The 22,671-nt window shown below is 40.9% G+C and overlaps 1 protein-coding gene across 2 annotated transcripts; it reads right to left on the reverse strand.

The window, feature by feature from the left end:
• Nucleotides 1-1,253: 1,253 nt before the first annotated feature.
• On the reverse strand, nt 1,254-16,231 carry rorcb (RAR-related orphan receptor C b). 2 transcript variants are annotated; one of them, XM_010744213.3, is made up of 10 exons: nt 15,737-16,231; nt 8,693-8,778; nt 8,422-8,563; nt 7,586-8,113; nt 6,238-6,359; nt 5,930-6,062; nt 5,288-5,395; nt 4,541-4,651; nt 3,903-4,015; nt 1,254-3,807 (listed from the first exon to the last, which is right to left on the reverse strand). In XM_010744213.3, exons 1-10 carry the CDS (start codon nt 15,741-15,743, stop codon nt 3,646-3,648), a joined length of 1,512 nt encoding a protein of 503 aa, XP_010742515.1. In that variant the 5' UTR covers nt 15,744-16,231; the 3' UTR covers nt 1,254-3,645. The 2 variants fall into 2 exon arrangements, with proteins under 2 accessions (XP_010742515.1, XP_010742514.1); XM_010744212.2 differs by lacking the exon at nt 15,737-16,231 and having other exon boundaries at nt 8,693-8,815.
• Between the last annotated feature and the right edge of the window lie 6,440 nt (nt 16,232-22,671).

A 22,671-nucleotide genomic window follows, 5' to 3' on the forward strand; every position in this document is an offset into this window, starting at 1 on the left:
TTTTGTATATTGCTACAGCCTACTGTTGGTTGATAGTAAATCAATTGCAGTATATTATTGAAAATGCATAATTTTGTATATTGATCATTAACCTTCAATCTTAACTCAAGGTCCTGGGCAAAATCCTCAGAGGAAAACTGTGAGAGGTGGTTGAAAGCCCAGAAAGCCTCTCCAGGGTGAAGAAAGTCCTTTTCATATTCAACATTAAAGGTCCAGTGTGTAAGATTTCAGAGTATTTCTTTGCAGGAATAGAATACAAGTATAGTATAGAGTAGAGTATAAGAACTGTCTTAAAATAAGCCCTTTATATCTACAGTGACATGGAGTCTGCCATGTTGACAGACAAACCAAACACTGATCTAGATGTGGCCTTTTTGCTTTTTATGTGAATTTCACGAGTTTTTCCTACATGCTTAGAAGAAGAGGGTGAGGCGTATGAGAGCATTCATTTGGTTGCAATTTGTAACTTCACTGCTAGGTACCACTAAATCCTACACACTGGACCTTTAACTGTTAGACAAAAATATCTGTCCATCCATTTTCTATAACCGCTTCTCTTCATCAGGGTCATGGTGTGGGCTGGAGCCTATCCCAGCTGGTGGGGTACACCAGTTCATCAGAGAGGACATAGAGACAAACAACTATTCACACTCCCATTCACACCTATGGTGTGTCCTATTAAGTGCATGCCTTTGGACTGTGGGAGGAAGCCGGGGTACCTGGTGATAATGTGCAAACACACAGAAAAGCCCCCAGCTGCTGAGAGGCGACAGTGCTAATTACTGCAAATATTTAATTTATAATATATATCAGATCCTAGTACTGGAGAGGTTGGTAAAAAAAAAATTTTAAGATTCCTTTGATAGAGACAGCTGCAGCAAAGGGCTGCAAGTCGGATTTGAACGCTGTGCTGCTGCGGCAAGGACTGAGCCTTTGTACATGGGGCAGATGCTCTACCAACTGAGCTAACCAACACCCCAGATTGGTTAAATTTTTTTACAGATAAAAGACCTAAAGGAGTAATCCTTTATCCAAATTATTCTCACTTAACTAATGGACTTTTTGTTGTAGCTCTAAGTTAACAAAATGAAAGGAATACAGTATGTGTACAACACAAATGCTAGTCTGTGATTCAAAACATCATGACCATTTACATTTGATTTTGCAAACTTATTAGACATCAACAAGATCAATTATACAAGCGTATCAACATGAAAGCCAACTTCAAGTTCAAATAAGACTCAGTGAAACACTTCAAAAGAAAAAGAAACCATTTATTACATTCTTAAACTCACATATAATGTATCCCATCGGACAACAATATATATCGCGCTGTGTGACTCAGTTACTCTTGGACTAGTAATATACCTGTTGTACATTTTGTCATATAGGGAAAGAGAAGGGAGACAAACTATTCTTTTTTGTTTATATCTTTTCCTAATCTTTCTTGAATTAAAAAAAATAGATCACTGACTTTACAAGACAAAAGTGGAGACACTTAAAGAAAAAGGTGGATAAAAGACTGACAAATAAATGCAAATCACAGCAAAAGAAACATTAAAATCCCAATAACGAAATTCATCTTTAAGTCTAACTGATTATTATTATTATTTTTTTAAATTCTTATGTTCTTGAAATTTCATGTTACAATATTAGGACAAACGGGAAGGGCTTTGACACTCTGTGAGTAACATTCACAAAAATAGAACTTACGTCCACAGTGATTATGGTTATGGGTCTCATCTTAGGTGCAAAGGTGTGAGGAGCACAAGGCTAAAAGACGACACTGGTAATAAAGGGACAGGAGATCACAGCTAGCTCCCTGAGTGGCAGGTAGCAGGTCCTCACAGACTCTGCTCAAAAACTTCACAGCACCCCAAGTAAGACATCATCATCATCATCATCATCATCATCATCATCGATGCTATAACAACCTTCAGAAAGCGTGTTATTTATGTACATGAAAAATGTAAACAGTTATGAATGACCTTGCGTGACAGATAAAACAGAACAAAACAACAAAAATAATAAAAACAGATTAAGTCTTACTGGCATTGAGGCCCAACTCAGGGGGGAAGCTGGTAGCTCTGTCTGGCCTTAGACTAGTGTCCAGTGAAAAAAAGGAAAGTATAAGTGCTTGGTATTCGGAAGTGTTGGGGTCTAAAGGAGAGAGGAACAGCAAATGTACAAAATAATACAATTGCTCCAACCAGCGAGGAGGATTTATGATACATATTGTGGATCATCGACGTTCCGGTCAACTGAAACATTATGAGTGAAAGACAGTTATACCACGACTACTGTACTGACTGCTGGTTAGAAACAGGTGAGGAGATCCTCTCTTATTATACAGTTTGTGAAGTCATATTTTTGCCTTGCTTTCTCTTTTCCTTAGTGTCCTCTTGGGGGAGTTGGGTGGGTGGGGAGCAACAGCGCAGTCTGAAAGCTTTCAGTTTAAACGCAAAGGCAATGTCATTTCGCCTTAGTTCGGGTACACTGCCTCCCCTGCTGTGTCACATTGGCAACAAGTGTCCACCCCATCGCTTGTGTGATGGCCGCACCTAACCACCCAGTTGGGTTAGTTCGCCGTCAGGACAAGTGAGGGCTGTTGCCATGGAAACCTGAGAGTACTGTCAAGAGAGAAAATAGTCCAGAAAAAGCTCTGAGTCCAAATATCAGCCTTTGTCGAAGTATCCATCGCTCCTTCCTCTCTACATCTCACTTCTCTCTCCCTTTCTCTCACACATTCTAACTCTCTCCATATACTTATATAGTCATCTATTTACATTCTTATTTAAAATATTTGTTTATAAATGTGTATATAAATTAAAGATAATTTCATCTTATCCTGTCTCTAAGTGGCATTTACAAGGGAAGGGGTGTGTGGGACTGAGGTTTCTCATTGCATTATTAAGAGCCTACAAAGAGGCAGCACCTGCTAGATGTGTGTGTGTGTGTGTGCATGTGTGTGTGTGTCTGTGTGAAACTGGTTCTCAGGTGATTAAAGAAATCAGCCTTAGCCGTGAGTCATATCTGTGTGCTTGTTTTTTTATAGCAGAGTAAATGACTCATGATCTTGGTCCCTAAGTGATGGTCAGTACAAAGGTTTTGTCTGTATGAGTACGCATGCGTATCATACTGAGATGAGAGAAATATTGACCGGGAACTATATTAATAGTGAGACCGGTTGATCAACACAACTTAATTCTAATACTGTGTGTAAAACTCTGTCTCAGAGTAGCAGGGTTGTACATTCACTGTTAGGTTCTCTGGCTTGTGCACTGGTGCTTATCGATGAGGTACATTCATAACTGGTTGGGTGATCCACAGTGGATCTGATGTTCAACAAGTGTTAGAGCTTGGAGTCTCATGCTTAGTGGGCTGCTGTGTTACGACGCCCATTCGCTTGTTGTTAATGCTACAATATGCAGAGGGCATGAGCATGTGTAGTGTAAGGTGCTTTTGGCTGCTAGGAAAGTAGAGGACTACTTTGGGATCATGGGAGACTGAGTTTTTAGTCCTGGATTGTCTCTTTAACTGCTGGTTGTTGAGCTTCAACATCTCTTTCCTACTCTGTCTCTCCTTTCGCTTCCCTACCTCTTAATACATGCTCTCCATCTCTCTCTTGTTTGTCTATCTGTGCATCTAACTGTCGGTGGAGTCCGGCAGGGACATCTCGCTGCCAAACACTTCCCGGTATAGTGGTGGGAAACTGTATGCGGTCTCTGGGTGGATCAAACGGAAAAACTCAAGTTTATCGATGTGGAGGTTACAGATAGACTTCATTATGGGCAGCTTGGACACCATCTGTGGGGACAGAAGATATACCAAAGTGAGTTTATGGTTATATGTCTTTATATGAGTACATGTGTTTAAGAAGAGTCATGACCGCTTGTCTTTACCTTGTCCAGTTTCTCGTCAGAAGCACCACTCTTATGTAGACTGTGCTGCAGAGCCAGGTAGACTTTCTCCTGGAGTTTCTGAACCTTTTGGCCTTCTGTTAGCCAGGTCCGATCTATAGGAAAGAAAAGATGAACCCCTTAACATAAAGTTTTATTTCTCTGCTTTAAGGTTGTTAATATCATATCCTGACAGTATATATTCAAATCCAAGACGCTGTTTCTTTTGTGGTTGCAGCATTCAATCAAAAGGAAATGTCTCATAATTTATATATGATTTCCCTAAAATTTAGTCAGACTTAGTTTGTGTGTTTGGAAACTTTAGGATCTCTTCTGAAATGTACAGTTAAGTTCTGTGAGACTAAACGTAAGGTGAAAGGATCAGCAGGCTGCTGTTTGCAGTGCACGCAGCATTTCAGCAATGACATCATGTTCTTTTCTTTGCAATTCTTCTTCTCTTATTGTATGAATGAGTCATGCATGCAGAGAAAAATGCCTAGTTTTATAATAAAATATCCAGATAAATGATCCGCAATAACAAACATACCAGCATTGAATATGACTATTCAACTATGTGCATTTGAACATGTTTGTGTTTATTTCTGTAGCGGGAAACAGAAAGAGGAAAGAAAAATAATCACCAGGAGATAGAAGGACGGCAGCACTAAACAGAGCCATCTCTTCATCAGACAGCTGTAGACGACAGAGTCCTTTTCCGAGGTCAAACACAGCACTTACTAGGTCATCACAACCTGCATAAACACAGCAAATCAATAAATCAGTTGTCAAAAATAATAGCTTGAAAACTTCAATAGTCCTGCCTAATTCAAGTCGCCCAGGTCATAGAAGACAAGTGCTCACAGAAAAAAAACGCTGCATTTTCTGACAATTTTTTAATGACATAACTTAGGTAATTTCCTCACAAATGAGTTTCTCGCGCTGTGTTTAATAGCGTTTTCCGTTGTATTGCATTGTTACACAGTTCTGGTGGTGCTAGAGTGGCAAGACAGTGCTTCAGAAATTGGAAAGCAATATCCTCCATGAGACTTTCATTTACCTCTTATCAAAGCCAGTTCTTGCTTTAAGAACTGTTGTTGACAAGATTGAATCTAGAGTCATTTTAGGAACAATTACCACAGTCAGGTCACTTAAAGTAATGAATTACTTTAGTGAATGCAGAGGTGTCTCTGTAAGCTGTGAGTAATGGATTCAGTACAGTAGGGCTGAAACATTTTCTTAGTCATTACAGGTAATTACTGCACCGTGCGTGTGAAAAAGCCCTTCAAACTTACATAAAGAAGGAGAAACATAAGAAGCTTTCACATGTCTCCGTCAATTATCTGAATGCTTTCAAGCATTGCATAACTACATTCCCATCTGATCCTCACCAAGTGCTTTGAAGAACTGTGCCGGGGCAAATTTCCCATTGAAGAAAATGGTGCTGTTGTTGACGTTGAAAGCTCGGCACATACGTATCAGCAGGACTTCCAGACAGCCTGAAAGGATAGCCACAGACAGAGGCAAAGAGATGGAGAGATAGAGAGATGGAGAGGAAGATGGAGTTGGGGGACAGAGAGGGGCCAAGATACTCCAACATGCACAAAACAACACAAGCAAAATGTAAATAATTTTGACCCAGATTTGCGCACATATGACATTTTTTGAACAGTTTAAAAATCAACAGGATAACATGGATATCCATAAAGATTTTTTTTTTTAAAGTTCAAAAGATTTACAGAGAGTAAATACAGTGTCAAATATATGCATTTTATGTCAGGAATATATTTATATATATATAGATATATATATGTGTGTGTGTGTGTGTGTTGCACAGATAAAGAAGGTAATTGAAAATTTTTGTTCGAACCAGTTGTGTGTCATTTTGAATGCATAGTAAATAAGGCAAAGGTAGAGAGATGGAGACAAAAAAAACAGGAAGGAACTGAAGTTAGCAAGTTTTATGACTTTGGAAGATTTAACTCTGCACATTAAGCATTTCAAAAGTGAACATTTTTAGACTGTGCACTGACCTGCTTTCAGCAATATAATCTGATCATTCTGGCAGAGGTCCATGAAGCCTGCAATGCGTTTGGCAAACTCCACCACATACTGAATGGCATTGGTGATGTGGTGTGCGCACTGCTGCCACATCCACTCAGCTGACTGAAAAGGGAAACATAAAACGTATATGTGAATCATTTCAGCTTATATTTATATCTGATATTGTGATGCTGAGCTGTTATTATGATCTGGTTCTGATTGCACATTTCAATGCTATAAATGTATCAGACAAAACAAGACTTTACGCACATGGGGTTTAAAAATGTGCATCATGTACCTTGTTTTGAAAAGCACGCGTTTCCTCCGGTGTGTATTGTGCCCAGGTGAATCTCTTCATGTCTTCAGCGCTGTACTGACACGTCTCCAAGTGAGACTTAACAATACTCTGAGTGATGCGCTCTGTCAAAACAAAAAAAAAAACAGATATGCGTAAATATGGGTGTTTTTCTCACTCTATTTGGGGTGGTAATAGCTTTGGGCGTTAAAGAGACACAGAGGGTGTAACAGTGGTCTTGTTTACGTATCCATAGATCATAGCAGTGTCACCTTGAACAAACAGATGCTTCGCACCACTCCGCTGTCACATTTGCCACTGATCTGATCACCTGATGTGATTTAGGCTCATCGCCTTATTTTTTCTCTGCAGCTGTTAGGATCTATTCAGCCTCCTGCACTTATAATATCCTCCAGTCACAATATTACTCCTTTAAAAGTCCCCAGAGCCCTATTCTTAAGTCTCCCTGCCGTTTATTGCTACCAGTAACCATGAAGATGTAAAATAAAATAGAAATACATTCTTCCTCAAGGTCTCTGGAGACTCTTCTCTAGAAAAAAAAAATGCTCATGCTTCCTTATCACTATAAATACCACTTGACCATCAGCTGTTCTTGTTTTTTCTAGCTTGTTTCCTGCTTGTTTTGCCCATTTAATCTTGTATTTGTGTCCTTGTGTCCACTTTATCCTGTTGTGCTATTCTCTCTGCCATGTATCATTCTGGTTCTTGTCCTCGTGATTCATCTTCATTTTTTTCATGAATCGCTTTTGCTTTTTAAATTACATTTGCGCTTATTTCATTTAATTTTATTTCATTCATTATTCAACCTTTTTTTTTACCCTTTCCAGGGCATCATTGCTAATAGTTCTCTCTAAATTCTAAAAGGACAGTAACCGTAAGCATTATATCCAACAATACAACGCATACACACCTAATTTTTTTTTTTTAAAGAAATGTTTTGGGCTTTTCAAGCTTAATTGGATAAAGACAGCTAAAGAGTGACAGAAAAGTGGGGAGAGAGTGACAGGGAATGGCATGCAGAAAAGGGCCACAGGTTGGATTCAAACCCTGGGCCTCTGCCTCTTCAAATATTAAGGACAGGAATAATGGACTGTGTGATTTAATGTGAAGCTGTCCAAAGAAGCGTTCATTTTGCAGTACGATCATGCAGCAGGAAATTATCATAACAAAAGGTAGCAATGTGACAAAATCTAAAAAGATGAAAATCCTTTTTATATTAGATAACTGTCTGTTATATAATATCCTGCCTCATAAAGGTCTATCTTCATTTAAGTGGGCACTATTTGAGAGTTTTCTTGTGCATGAAATTATCTGTTATTTCAATACTCACCGAGGTCTGTTATTGAGCAGTCATCAGGCAGATGGTCCAGCAGTGCATGTGTGTGTTCCAGCAGCGCATGTGTGTGAGAGTGTGTATGCAGGAGCTGGATCCCATTGCCGTCTGCGCCGTCCAGCATCGTCTGCTGTGGGGAATTCTGATTGGACAAGGATGAGGAAGAGGAAGAAGAGGACGATGAGTTGGAGGTGTTCCCGGTGCTGGCCCCTCCGCCGAGCAGCTCCAGGCTGCAGTACTCGCTCGCCTCCTCAGGGGTCAGCGGGAGGTCAAATAGGTCAGGCAGTGCCGCAATGTCATCCAGGTCGCTGAGAGTGGAGCTGGACCCCCCGGTGCTATAGGACCGACTCAGACCCTCTTCACAGTCCTCCCTGCCACTGCCACAGACACCGTCCTCCTTGGGCAAGGACAGAGCTGTAGAGCCCCCGCCTCCAGAGCCCGCACACTCCTGGGACTTTTGGTGTTTCTGCACCTCAGCGTAGAGGCTGTCACGCTGTTTCTTAGACATACGACCGAACTTAACCGCTGCAGAGAGAAAAGACATTTCATTATAGTCAACCAACGGACAAATAAAACAATTCACAGACATCTTACATGTGACTATAAATACCTAAAGTGAATATTGATAACAATAAATTAAGTATTTGATTCATATCTTTTAGTACAGAGACTTTAAATGAAAGGAACGCATGCACCAGGATTCACCAAACACAGACATCTACTGATGTTAATTTTACAAGGATCAGTTGTGGTGAATTTTTAAGTTTAGCACTCATTTTATGGTTAAAGGTATCGTGTATAGAGTGTACGGTGCTTTCTTTTTCTGTGCTTACCATCTCTACTCATGCCCAAAGCCAGACACTTCTGTAGACGGCAGTGCTGGCAGCGGTTACGGTTAGTTCGGTCGATCAGGCAGTTCCTCTGGCGGGAACAAGAGTACATGGCATTGTTCTGCTGACTGCGACGGAAGAAACCCTAGACGTACACAAACAAAAACACACATACAAGTACTGTAAATGACACGCTCATCCGAGATAAAAACAGGTTGGTTGACGTTATGTTAGATACGCCTGTTTTTTTACTCTCTCTGTGTTGCTTCCTTACCTTGCAGCCTTCGCAGGTGATGACTCCATAGTGGATTCCTGAGGACTTGTCCCCACAGATCTTACAGGGGATGACCTCGATCTGAGCTGTAAGGACAAAAGACAACATTGACGATAGAGGTCAGAATTGCTGCAGTATGAAACCGCCTCGAATTTACATAGTGAACTTGATGGATCTGTTTGGTGAGGTGCAGCTGTTACATCTTTGGCTTGTTTGACACTGTTGAGTCACTCTGTGGACTGCTGCCAAAAACTAAAATCTAAACGCAAACACAACATTAGGTAACAAGATAAAAAGAGCCCATATTTGGCATATGATATTCAGCGCCAGTCAGCATAAAAAGGCTGTTTTACACCGACTGAAAACAAAGACTACGTCCAGTTTTGTAAATGACTTTCTTTATGAATATTTCGGAGAGGTCTGTGCTCTGTATAGCACAACAACTGTTGATCGATTTAAACTCTTTGTTACAGTTTTTGTAATACATTTGAAAGGACCTCTTCTTCTTTGTCCCCTGTTACAAAGTAGTTATGTGTCTCCATTTATTTTTAGCCCTTTGGGAATATTGTCAATAAACACATCATTCATTTCCAATAATAGCCTAATGATATACAGCTGGACACAGTTAGTCCCACTTAAACCTGACAAGATGGCCAAATTATCCCATGCATATTTTCTCTCTTCTTAAGTGGAGGATGTAACAGAACATCCTTCTGCTTAATGACACAAAATATGTTATTTTAATTCTCAGGAGCTTCTTCATCACTGTAATACATGGCAGTCATATACCAGACACGATTCGTGTCTCTCTCTAGCGGGTCATTTATGTTATGCTATCATGTTTTCTCCATCTATAAACCTTGGCCAAAATTAGGTCCTTTGTATCTTCTGTAGGCCTTGAAAAGGTCGCCCATGCTTTTATCTTGAGGCAGTTAGACTGCTGTGTGCTCTGAGCTCTATTAGAAGGACATCTCCCGCCTGATACAAAATGCAGCTGCAAGGCTTTTAACAATTTCTGTGTCATCAAGTTATTGTACTACACCTTTCATTACTCTTGCCTCGCTTCTCCCAGGAGACCTTGAATTTCAGATTTGAATTTCAGATTTTACTGACAGTGTTTTAGTTAGACAGAGTTGCATTTGAGTCAGTGCAGTCTTTAATCCTGAATCATTCTGGTTAAAACACACCTCATCATCAGGGGTGAACCTGTCTTTGAGGCTGCCAAACTGTAAATGAATGAAAGTTCATAACTTACTTTCATATTTATAGGAATATCTTTTATGGGATTTTTTTATGACCTCTGGACTTTCCTTTGTAGATTAATATTTGAAAAGCACCATATAAATCATTTTTTATGATTATTATTACTAGGAAATCCTTAACACATTTCAAAAACTGAAACAAAAGACTCATAATCAAAGATGAAAACGTGTCTTGTAACGGATCCAATAAGAGAGACACAGAGACGCTGTCCCAAAAAAAAGCACATACAGTACAAGTGAAGATAACTTGCCATGAAATGTGTTTGCCTGCACTCTGCATGTGGCCCCCATGAGGGAACAGAGTACACAAACAGGGAATCACATGACACTTGCACATATGACACATGCACAAAGACTTCTTTCTTGACCAAGGAGGAAAAACAACAGCAGCTATATCATTAGACAGTCGTTTCTCGGGCATGCTATCTGTACAATCTTCAACTGATTTATAAAACCACTTTGCGAGGACGGTGTACTAGAAAACTACATGCGTTTATGGGACTGAGGAGGAATTGTTGCACTCTTAGATACTGGAAAACTTTCCACTTCTTTTCCCCTTTAATGACACAGTCTGCTGTCCCTTCTCTAAAACAGTTGACTAAAATACTCCAACTGATCAGGGCAGCTGCAGGCATGCAATGGAAAAATATCTCCCCTGCCCTCCCTCCCTCTCTTTCTCTCAGGTTCCCCTCCACCCCTCCCTCATCTCACAGTTATATAACTCTCATCTGTGAGCATTCTTCACAACACTCATTCAGCAGGCTCACTCTAGCAACACCGACGCCCCGCCCCCCTCCAGACTCCCTCCTTCCCACTGGCTGTGCTGCGCTCGCAGCCTCCTCGGCATTGGCTGAGTCATCTGTCTCTCTGGCGCTGTAGCCTGTCAGCCCATGTGGACATTCTGTCCTACTGACACACTTTCCCACTGCAGGGGGAGAGGGAGGAGGGAGGCAGGCTCGATCCAGGCTCCACAGACCAGTTTTAAGGTGGAGCTGAACAATGCTCAGACTTCCCCATAAAACATTTCCCTGAAGGCTTGTAGCATGTATCAGAAAACTGGTTATGTTACATAACAGCAAAATTAACCGAGACATAGGCAGTAAGCCTACAAAAACTATTTAATACCCAACCCAGATTCTCACTCTTTTTCTGTAGGGACTGATTTATAAGTAACAATCAAACTCTGTGCTGTTTTATTAATGAAAACCGCATTTGATTTGACTGTAATAACCCACACTATACCTGGCTACAGTCCACTCAAAGCAGAAACGCTCTGAACTTGAATGTCAGCTATTCATCAGCACCCACCCCTCTCCACGGTGTTTGACATTGAGCTTCTGCTTCAACCCGTTCTATTCTTGTCCTGTGCTGAGAGCCAGAATTACACAGATGCCCAGACACCCACTCTTGTTGCTACAGCCCCACACATACATGCCTTTTCACTCCTCACTGTCTCTATGCAGATATTCAGGCATAACCCACGTAATGTAACACATCCATCTACGTATTGTTCCCTTATTTAGTGTGACTGTTTTGTCTTAAGCTTGTACATGAAAAATGTGTAAGCAGTTAAACCAATTAACTGCATACAAAGCATTAAAAGAGAAAACAGTCACAGAGACAGTACAGAAAACTAACAGCAGCATGGCTTGAAGACTTATCAATAGATGGACCTAACAATTATTTAAACTATTAATTACTCTTATCCATTTCTTGATGAATTGTTTCCTTTTTTGCTCTGAAAAGCATCAGAAAATACAATATTGTACAAATAATTTTGTCTATCTGCTTTTTAATTGTTTATTCAGTGACACGTATTTCAGATAGTCCTCCCACAGATAATATTCGTAACATTAGTCAAAACCTGTTGAATTTCAACATGTCAACTGCACAAAAAAACATCTTGGTTAAGTCACATTTACCCTATAGATAATCATCCAAACATCTACAGACACAGTGAAACAGTTGAAATGTTCATGTTATTCTATACTATATCTAACTATCTGTAGGTGGACTATCTAAATAAAGTGTTTCCATCTCTTCTAATATACTTCTAAACACAGCAAATGTTTGTTAAACCCTGCTAGTGAAAAATGGCTCACTTGACAGATATGACAATTGAACTGTCCAACAACGTTGACAGAGACAGCAGCAGCCACAATAACGCTAAAGCAACATTTACCTTTAACCCTGAATATCATTGTTGACCTGTGCTAAAATGGCAGTCTTAGGCATTTGACCTTTAGCTCTCCGGAGAGAGGTGGCATTCCAAGATGATCGATACCAATACTGCTTTCATAAACATGATGCATGAAGGCTGCATGTAGCTCTTTAGAAAAGGACAGAATATCTCTATTGTCATTGCACAAACAATGAGATTAAAGACCCTGTGTGTAAGATCTATTGTGTGCTATTGGCAGAATATTGCAGAAATTGAATATAATATTCATAACTATGTTTACATTATTGTTTCCCTCAAGTTTTGCAGTCACTGCAGTTTCTAGCTTGGAACAGGAGGGTTAAAGGAATGGTATTCAGTTGGTTGCAATCAGCAACCTCACCACTAGATGTCACTAAATCTTACCCACTATGCTTACAGCTTCTGTACTTGATTCTATTAAAACACTAAATAGGTTGAAAATTAAAACCATAAATAAAATAAAATAAATTAACAGTTCTTACCCACTAACTTATTGAATCCATAGTTGCAAGAAAATGCAATAAATCAAGTGAAATCATACAAAAAGTCAAACAAAGTCTGTTGTTTGAGCAGCAGGATGGGTAATTTGTGTGACACACCCAAGCCTTTTCACAAAACAAACTCAGAACAGACACTTAACAGTTCATCTACAAACACATTGTCCCCAGTGTGTTTATCAGCCAGCTAAATGTGTACTTGTGTTATCTCTACAAAAGGCCTATTCAGTAGGGGTTGGGTGGAGAGAGGTGGAGAAAAATCACTGACTTTGTGCTGCTAACAGTTCACTCCGTCGTTTCTAATGTGGAACAAATGGCCAGTAATTCTCCAACAGGAGCGTCTAACAGTCACTATGTCAGTGTGTAACGTGACAAAGGCAGAAAAGATGAATTTTGACCTTCCACATGTTCAACACCATGCATCTACAAAAACACGTACACACAAACACATCACTTCAAAGTTTTATAAACTTACAACCCTTTTTTTTTTACACAAGAACAGGTTGTTCTTGTTTTCTTCCTGTAAAACTCACAATAAAATTCACACTACCAAACAGCCTTGAGCAACAGATTGGCAGAAGACTCGATGGAAGCTGGTGATATTTTTGCATATATTTTCATGACTGCTTCACAACAATGACAAAATGAGAAGACACACACACACACACACACACACACACCCACACACACACACACACACACACACACACACAACAGGAAGTGGGGGTGCCTTGTGCTGGAGCTCTGTACATATTAGTTTTAAAAGCTGAAACTCTTGTTGTGTCATGCCTCACTTAGCTGGGTGTAAGCTGACAGTACAGCACGGAGCTGTATCACAACAATCCACTGTTGTCGTCCTTGCTGCCTCCTCTGAAATCATGTAACAGAGTACGGGAGTGTATCCGTAAGATGAGGAGCTTGCCGTGCGCAAAGATAAACCCAAGGAGATCGGATATATTCTCAGATATAACCTATTGTTTTCACACCTTCTGCTTGGATCCTAAAAAATACAAACAGCTCTCACCAAATAAATTGGACTATACTATTTGAAAAACAAATATTAGGCTTAACTCTAAATACATATTTACGTACAGTCTGGCAGCCGTTGTAGTCAAATCAAGGTATTGAAAAGATGCAAATACCAGTGGAGGCCAAGCTGAGGCCCACAAAGGGGGGATTATTAGGCTAAGAATTCTGCAGGCCTGTTCTACCAGGTGTCAGTCTTATAAATCTTTCACTATGTCTGCATGTAATAAATACTAATGCATTTATCATAAGTGTACTCCAAGTGCCATCCAGTACAGTAAATTAGAGGAAGTGCCAAGAGGTTAAGACTTCACAACCTGGCCTCTAAGTGTTTGTCAGCATGCCAGATGTTCTCTATGATGACTCAAACCATTATAATTGCAGATACATGTACGAATGTTCAAACTGGGATGAAACTGCTGACATGCTTTTCTGGTGAGGAAATTAGCCTACATTTTCTGCGCAGTGAGCTAAGAATGGGCAGTGGTTTGTTTACATTTGGATATCCTGCAAGAAATGGTACCTCCCTCTACCAGAGGCCCCCTCCACCTCCCACCCCCCATTTTTTCAGTGCAAAAAAATTCATCTCTTTCCTCCCATGCTGAAAGAAAGAAAGAAAAAAAAAACTCCTCACGGCTTATCTCCTGTCCTGCACAACAAGAGATTGTAACATTGGCAATTCTCAGAGCCAAAAACAATGACAATCAACACAAGAACAGGACCAAACACTAGTAAACGTTGTGAAAATTATGATTTAGATTATGATCTGCATGAAGATGAGTTTGAATTAAAATCTTGAGAAGTTACAGTATGCTGTGCGTGTAATGTGTGCACAGGAAGAAATACAAAAGATATAATTTAAGTTAACATGATCAACGTGTTTCTAATACACATATATTTTTAAATTATATATAATTAAACTATTTGGATGCTACATATTAAAAAAAACATGCTCAGACTGTAAATAAACAGAACTACTTTCATAAAAACAATTATCTGCTGCTCCCACTGCCCATGTTCAAGCTCAGCCTTTGGCATGGAGCGACACATTCAAGGCCGCCCGTCACTGCGCGCGTGTAACCGCACATGGTGCTACACGGCCGGCGGCACGGCGCTTCCCACAGCCGCTCCCCCTCCCTCCGCTGCGTGCTGTATAATGTTGGGTGACATAACTAGGTCAGTGGAACAGCCAAGTCCTTCTTCCTCTATACGCTCACACTGTCGGCCATGCTGGCAGAGCCATCACATCACAACAACATCACAGCCAATAGCCTCAGAGTTATCTTGTAAAGTAAAAGATACAAAAGATAAAAGTTTGCACGGATCATCAGGACTGCTTTTTTTTTTTTTTAATAAAAAATTATAATGTCACAAAAAAACAACACAGATGGTTATATAACAATCAATTCCAGTAAAATAGATTGTTGCATTAGCTATGTTTCTAAAGAAATGTGTGCCAAATGGCGCCATCTAAGTGTTTAACCTGATCCGAAACCCTGGTAATCTCGATTACATAATTTTAGTTTTGGTTAACAACAACCCCCTCTCACGCCCCTCCCTCTGCTCGTTGCATAACTCCAACATGGATCCCCAGACAAAATTTACAGAAGCACTCCCAGGTGTGATGTGTCTTATGTTTCTTTCAAAAAAGAAGACACATTTGACACAAACACGAATCATGAAGCAAAGAAAACCACGCATGTGTACAAGTGAAGTGTTGGACTGATTTCACCATAAACAGACTTGAGAGGTGATCCAAAAAAACAAAAACTATTTTTTTTTTTTTTTTTGGTTGAACAGATACTCATGATTGGACAGCATGTCTCCAGATCTTACACACTGCATGCTGAACTTGTGTGTGTAGCATGCAGCCTTGGGCTTTGTGCAGAGATAATCCAGTCATGAGGGATTAATGCGCACTGGGAGGAAAACAGGCGCACTAAAGTCTCCCCGTGCGCACGCATGTGGTCGTACAAAAAAAAACAAAAAAAACAACAACAACACTGTGATCCTTGAAGTTCAAACTAAACAGATTTATTATGACATAAAATTAACTTACCTCTCATTTTGATGTTTTCTTTTTCTATGCTGGACGATAAAAACTCGGCTGCATGTGGTTGAATGTAGGTGACAGGACAGAGGAGAATTACGCGCTGGAGCCAGAGTGAGGTGGCTCTGTAAATACTAACTTCGTCCCGGCTGCAGACAGCTCTCGTAAAGCACGACCCAACAGAAAAGAACGGGGGGAAAAAACTACCCTGAAACTCCTCTATCGCTCGGTCAAGTCCGAACGAAATGTAAGAGTGCAGAAAGTCGCTTTGATTCGCATCGTACCAGCCTCGGCGAGAAGATCTGGCTCAACTTTGTTTTTTCTGACAGAATAGTCCCACGGTGGACGAGAGGTGTTCTGCGCCCCCCCTCTGCGATCTGACTCTCCGCTTGCTTTCCTCTCAGTCTACCCTGCTAACCTACTTTCTCCCAGCGTGGACTCTCCCATGATCTCACTGCCGACAGCTCCTCTCGCAGCAGTCGCGGGGGCGCGCAGTCGGGAGCGAGTTTAAGGTGGTTGAGCGAATGATTAACGAGCACTCGGTTCTTTAACTCACAGCGGGTGTAGTGAGAAATAGAAAATAGCTTATCCAGGAGATAATAGGAAGGTAATTAGTCCTACAATCGGTTCTGCCTGAAAACAATGCTGCCCCCACACTCTGCTTACACATCCTCTTCCATGAGTTCATATAAATGAACCTACATCAGTTACAGTAACAGTGCAGGATGTAGTTTACACATGTAGCCAGAGAGATCCATACTTGTATAATTAGGTGCTAAAAACAAGCAGACAGAAGTTATCAAACAGGTTCTTTGTTTGCCAGAGAGAATGCACCTTATTATTTACTGTATTTGTTGATCTAGATGGCCTTTATCAAAACATTTGCCTTCGAGAAATGAGAGCCCGAGAAATGACTGTGTTGTAGAAACCTCACAAAAACAGTCGAGCCGATAATCGATCAACTTTTTCTTTTTTATGAGCAAAACTCCCAAAGCAACAACAACAACAACAACAACAACAACTACAGCTCAACTAGCTTCTCGAGTGCTTGTTTTTGTAGTCCTAACTTACAGTAATGACTATTTTTCTTGGGCTTTGGACTGTTTGTTGTCCAAAACAAAACATTTAAAGGTCAAGTGTACATGATGTAATGCCATCTAGCTGTGTAGTTGGTCACTGCAACCGCCTCACCTCATCCTCCCATTCTAAGCATGATGGAGAAACTATGGTGGTTGCAGCTCTTGCTTGAACGGTAGTGTGCATGTTCAACCCTTGACAGAGATTAGGGGAAGGAAGCACTTTGATCATTAGCTAAAAACAATGTGTTAGGATGCTTTTTTTAAAATTCAATGCAAAAATTGCTTACTTCTCAGTTTTAGTTAAGGTAGCATTAATAACTTTAAATTAAACCTTGGTGCTACTGTTGCTAACATTAGAGGCTCAGTATTAAGTAAAATAAATAAAATTATTGTTATTTTCATGTGATTATACACTAATGAAAACATACATATGCATATTATATTATATTACAGCTATATATACAGCTATTGCTGCGGTGACTTAGGCTTAGTTTATACATGTGCAACGAGCTGTGGCCACCAACGACACTCGAGTTACAAGTATGCAAAATATTAGGAGAATAAGGAAGAACGTTATAATCTGATATGGCTACAAGCTCTGCCTTGGAGCTCAGGAAGAATCTGTCTGCATTTGGCTATTAAATCAATGAATGCAACAAAAGAGGAGACAGTCTACCAGTCCCTTACATGCAGAGAGACGTCTCTATGAGGAATATGGCCATATAGTGAGGCCGATGTTAATCGATCCCAACCCTGAGTCTCATCTAAATACCTCATCTTTTGCCAGTGAGGTTATGATTTCTCTCCAGTAGTCGTGCAATAGTCACCTAGTAAAACCTAAAAATTCAGAGGTGCATGACCAAGTGCCAAAACAACTTTGTGCATGACCCGAATGATGTGAGGGGGCCCTCTCTAGAACCAGTGTTTGCTTTGTCTGCTCTGGGCTACAGCAGAGGAGCTTCTCCCTCTGTAGATATAAAAGGCTCATTCAATGATTGTTATTTTCAGGTGATTATACACTAATAAAAACATAGTTATGAATATTATATTTCTGCTATATTCTCTCAATAGATCCTCTGAAACACTTGGGTTTAGTTTTATGGACCTTTGAAATATTAATTTGAGCTGTTATTTTTATGAGTTTTGTTGCTTAGTAGCTCATTCTTAATAGAGAAACATAAAAAATAATCCTGGCTGCTCTCCCGATGATTGCTCACCACCACTCAGTTTGTTTTCTGTGGAGTTAACTCCCAGTAACTTTGCAAAAGTTTGATTCACAGCAGGATGTGTTCCTGTTTCATACCTCACATGAATACTGCCGTAACATTTGCATTTTACTCATTTGTTTCCCAGTATTCATATGTTGTACGGATCATCTTTTTTCTTTTGACAGTTTGAGAGTACAAACTGTACAAAGGAAGGATAAATGATGTAAATGTGGGCTTAGGAAGGCGTGTGTGACTGTGATGAGGAGGTGGGTTGAGGGGGTAGGGGCAGGGCTTCTGTAGCGGGTGGCCTTATGATGCAATGTTCTGGCAGCAGTGTTATGAAACAGCATGAAGGCTGAGATTACTCAAACTAGGTTAGTGGAGCAGCCTAGCACAGAGCACCTACACTTACAGATTCTTTTTCTGTTTCTCACACATTCACCCACACATAAGGACACAGACTTGTTTTGTTGTTTTTCGCTCATACCTTTTTTCCTGTTTGTGTTATTCACGCGTAATTGCGAATCTTTTTTTTTATTTACAGACTTCCTCGTCTCCTTTGTCGCGGCCCACATGAAACGCTCAATGTTTTTATTCATGCACACATGTTCAGATCCTTATTTTTCTTGCCTTTTCTGGTCAGTCTTTCCTCTCAGCCATTAGTGTATGTGCTGTTTTTCCCTCTCTCTCGCCCCATGCACAATCTCCTCTAAAGCCCCTCTGTTCTATGTCTCCCTTGACAACGGCAGTGACACTTTGACCTTAGTTCTTACGTAACCGCTGTGCAGCTCGGTTAGACAGCGGAGGAAGGAGAGCGAGAGGAGAGGGAGTGGGAGTAGCAGGAGGAGGAGGAGGAGGGCTTCAGCATGGCTTGTATATGGCAGACATTTTGTTGCCTGATGATAAAGTAAGAGGTGATAGAAGAGGCAAGGAAGAAGAAGAAGAGCTTGGAGCAGCGGGAGGATTCTGAGAGGATGCCAGCAGCAGCATAACAGGATGAGGCAGCAGATGGGGGAGGCCAGCAGAAATAATACATAAATGGACGGATATTTACATCATAGATAGACTGACAACGGGCACACACAGCTGAAATAGCTCATGTCCGCTTTGCCTTGAATCTTCTCAAGGCCAAAGCGACAATCATGCAAACTTGACAGCCCTGTGGCGACAGAAATGATCTCTCAGCAGACTAACATTTTGATGTATTTCCAGTTCACACCTGTCAGGCTTATTTTAGCCTCTATGCACCGCAAACGAGTGAAATTTAATAAAATCTTACTGTGCATGAGAAATTATAAGGATGGAAAAAGCACATCCACAACAGGTGAAGAGTGATACTTGTTTCTGTTACCTTGACCAGTTACATTGTACAGACACATGTAGACATCGTGGCCGGTGCTTTCAATGTCAGGCATTGTGTTGTTGTGCAGAAGTTCTTGTTGTTAGGAATAGCATAATGTTTCTCCTCCTGACTCAGATCAAAGCCAGTGTAGCCTTGTGACTCCCCAGGGTTGAATTTAAAGGCCTCGCTCACATCAAAGAGTCTTTGTGGGGATGAGGGACCAACTGTAACTGATTGGCTGCACATGGTTTCAGTGGGGCCCCATGGCCAATCTCTCTGCCTTAGCAGCATCAACCCCTTACATTCCAGTCTATCTTCTCAGACACCATATTGTAAAGCGTTCACATGCAATTATAAGCGAGCAGGGGTAATTTGAGCTACATCTACTGTAGGTAACGTTCACCAACATTCCTAATTTGTACTCATTTGTGCATAACACGCACAAAGAGCCAGCAGCACATACACTTGTACTAGACTGTGCCAGTGAGTTTGCTTGGATTATTTCTGGCTCCTGCCATCTACAGAGCTGTAATCCCTCACTCCCTCTTCCCTCATTCAGTTAATCTCCCTGTTTTCTCCTCTCTGTAGGCACCATTAATCCCTCTCCCCCTCCTCTCCCCTCAACCATGGCTCTGTAATCTGTGAGCCGTGAGCTTTGCTGCGTCACTGGGTCAGTGTGTCAGAATGAGTACAAACACCGCTCCCTCCTGTCACAAACTACTCATCCTCCTCCACTCGAATCCACTTTACATCCTTGTCCCATCTCCATCTCTTCTATTTTTCATCTCCCTGCTCTCTTTATCTTCCCAGCTTGTGTTACCACTCCACACTCCAGCACATCTGTTTCTTTTTTTCACTCTCAGTTTCTCTTTATCAGTTTCATTTTTCTTACATTGTAAAAACTCCAGAGTTTGATATGGGCTGCAGAATAAATAATGTGAGTTCAATCATAGGTCATTAGTTACAGATTCATCTCACATTCCTCCCAACTCACATAAATTACAGGAAGAGCACAGAGATATATTCTTGCAGTGTCCTTGGCCTGCCTTACACTCAATTACGCTTCTGAAAATGACCTATTGTGAAGTGTCTAGAAACAGTTCTTATGCCATTTATCAAAGAACATTCGAACATCACCAGCACCTGTTTAGGAGGTTGAGCTGACCAGGTGAAGAAGAAATATCTGTATTTCTGTTTTTCTCACACGTTTGAGGTGGGCTGGACTCTGTGGAGCAATCAGAATTTTAGCAACATTTGAATCGGCATCTGATAATAGACGGTTTGGTTACTGTCTGTCAAACCGATTGTTTTCACACCATCTTAGGTTAATTGAATGTATTAAATATTTATGTCAGCAAGTTCCTACTTTCTGCAAACACAATTATCGACATTGAGATTTGCACAGTGGAACCACATTTTACTATTAATGCACCGCAACCTTCAGTGCCTGTTCAAGGACGCTGTACAGTATGTGCTGAACAGGGGAAGATTGGTTCTTCTCTATTTTCTCTGTACAAATAGTCACATGAATCAAACCAGCCTCTAACTAGGAGACCACTTCTCTAAACCTCACGCCACTATCCACCGTGTCTTCTAAACAGGATATATCCCTCCAACATGTTGCTAAATTCAGCCGAGAAATGTTCTATGTGGCTGGTAGAGCGTACAAGAGGCATGCTGACACACACACACACACACACACACATGCGCCCAAAGAGTTACACCTGTGTTTAAATCTCTACAGTGTGTCCAGACTTGTCTTGACAAACATAATCAGCAGCAAATCTCTCGCTCTGTCACTCACTGTCTCCCTTCCACATTCGCTCCCCCTTTTGTTCATGGCAAAGCAGGTTCAACACCCACACCCACAGATGCTTGAATAGAGGCCGAGCCTCTGTGGTGTTGACACATTCACTGTACTGCACGTCAGGTAATATATTATCAAAACAAAAGATGGTTATGACTAATTAAAGCGCGACCCTGGTCGTAATCTATCAATGATAGGAGTGAGCTTTAACGTACATGTTTGCCTCTGTGCGGAAAAAAACTGTGCAGCTTTGGTCTGTGTCAACATTAACTAATGCACATACAAATATGTACCATGTAAGGATGTGGTAAGAGTGGCATGAGGTTGCCACGGCAACTGGGCTGTGTTTATCTCCAGTGAGGATCAACGTGGTTTGCCATGTGAACCTGACCCAGTTACACCCAAGCGCAGTTACACACACACTTGAATGCACACATGCACATGCGATCACACATGGACACGGACAATATTGTAATGTCCCTGCAGTGAATAAACCCAGCGAGCACACTGAGCTGGAAAAAGTTATTCCAGTATCCTGCACATTTTCCTCAACTGTGACTATGTTCACTTCCGCCTCGCATCATCTTGCTTCCTCCTGATGATCTACAGTACATCTGCCATCCGCAGGGCTCTGCTGGACACCCATACACCCCTTATCCCACTATTATTTACCCTCTTATGTTCTTTTACGCCTCCCCCACATTCACTCATCCTCTATTGCGTTTCATTTTTATACAAGACCAGAGCTCATTTTCATGTTTAATCCTCTAACTTCCTCAAATTATCTAATCAGGGAAGAATGTCGTCTTCCCATGTACATTTGTCTTTTACTGTGCAGCTCTTGTCTGGTTTCTGAACAGGTTTATATCACAACAGACTTTTGGCCTCTTGTTTTAAGACCATCTGTTCAACACATACAATCCAGAGTGTGTCTACATATCTCACCTAAGATCCTTGTTTACCGAGATAAACACACACTGCATTTGAATATCTGGCATGAGGTGAGATTTAGTAATTCAGTTCATACATAACAGCCCAGATGACTCATCGCAGCACAGCCAGTGGAAACGGAGACATCTAGTGTTGGGATTGTGATGTAACATACTGGGCTTATGTAATACTTGGAGTTTGCACTTTTACATGCATATTTCACGATTTTTAGTCCATACTGTCGGCAGACTGCACAAACACACGATAAGCCACAAGTTAAGCATTTTATCGGGTTCAAAAATCGCAGATAAATACTGTGATTGTTGTCTATCGTCTCTGACGCTCACACACAGCTTTTATAAGAGTGTGTTTCCTAAGCAGATGCACTGTAACACTGACACACTTTCTAATGGCTACACTTGACTGCCCCTCCATGTGTCATAACTACCCCGATCACAGATTGGCAACCCTGACAAACATTATGCAATCCCAGAGAATTATGTAATCCGTCATCACAACAAAAAGTTGGACCAAATCACTGAAACTCTGGCTGATGAACAGAGCCATATGGTGCAGCT

Source organism: Larimichthys crocea, chromosome XII (genome assembly GCF_000972845.2).
Source record: "Larimichthys crocea isolate SSNF chromosome XII, L_crocea_2.0, whole genome shotgun sequence".
In the NCBI taxonomy this organism is placed as follows: domain Eukaryota; kingdom Metazoa; phylum Chordata; class Actinopteri; family Sciaenidae; genus Larimichthys; species Larimichthys crocea.

Excerpts from the sequence above, each read along its gene's own strand:
- rorcb (XM_010744212.2), bottom strand. The coding sequence starts at position 8,800 with ATGTTGTCTTTTGTCCTTACAGCTCAGATCGAGGTCATCCCCTGTAAG. Across the intron at positions 8,114-8,421 it reads TTTGGGCATGAGTAGAGATG|CGGTTAAGTTCGGTCGTATG; the intron begins GTAAGCACAGAA and ends TTCTCTCTGCAG. Across the intron at positions 6,360-7,585 it reads CTGCTCAATAACAGACCTCG|AGCGCATCACTCAGAGTATT; the intron begins GTGAGTATTGAA and ends TTGTTTTGACAG.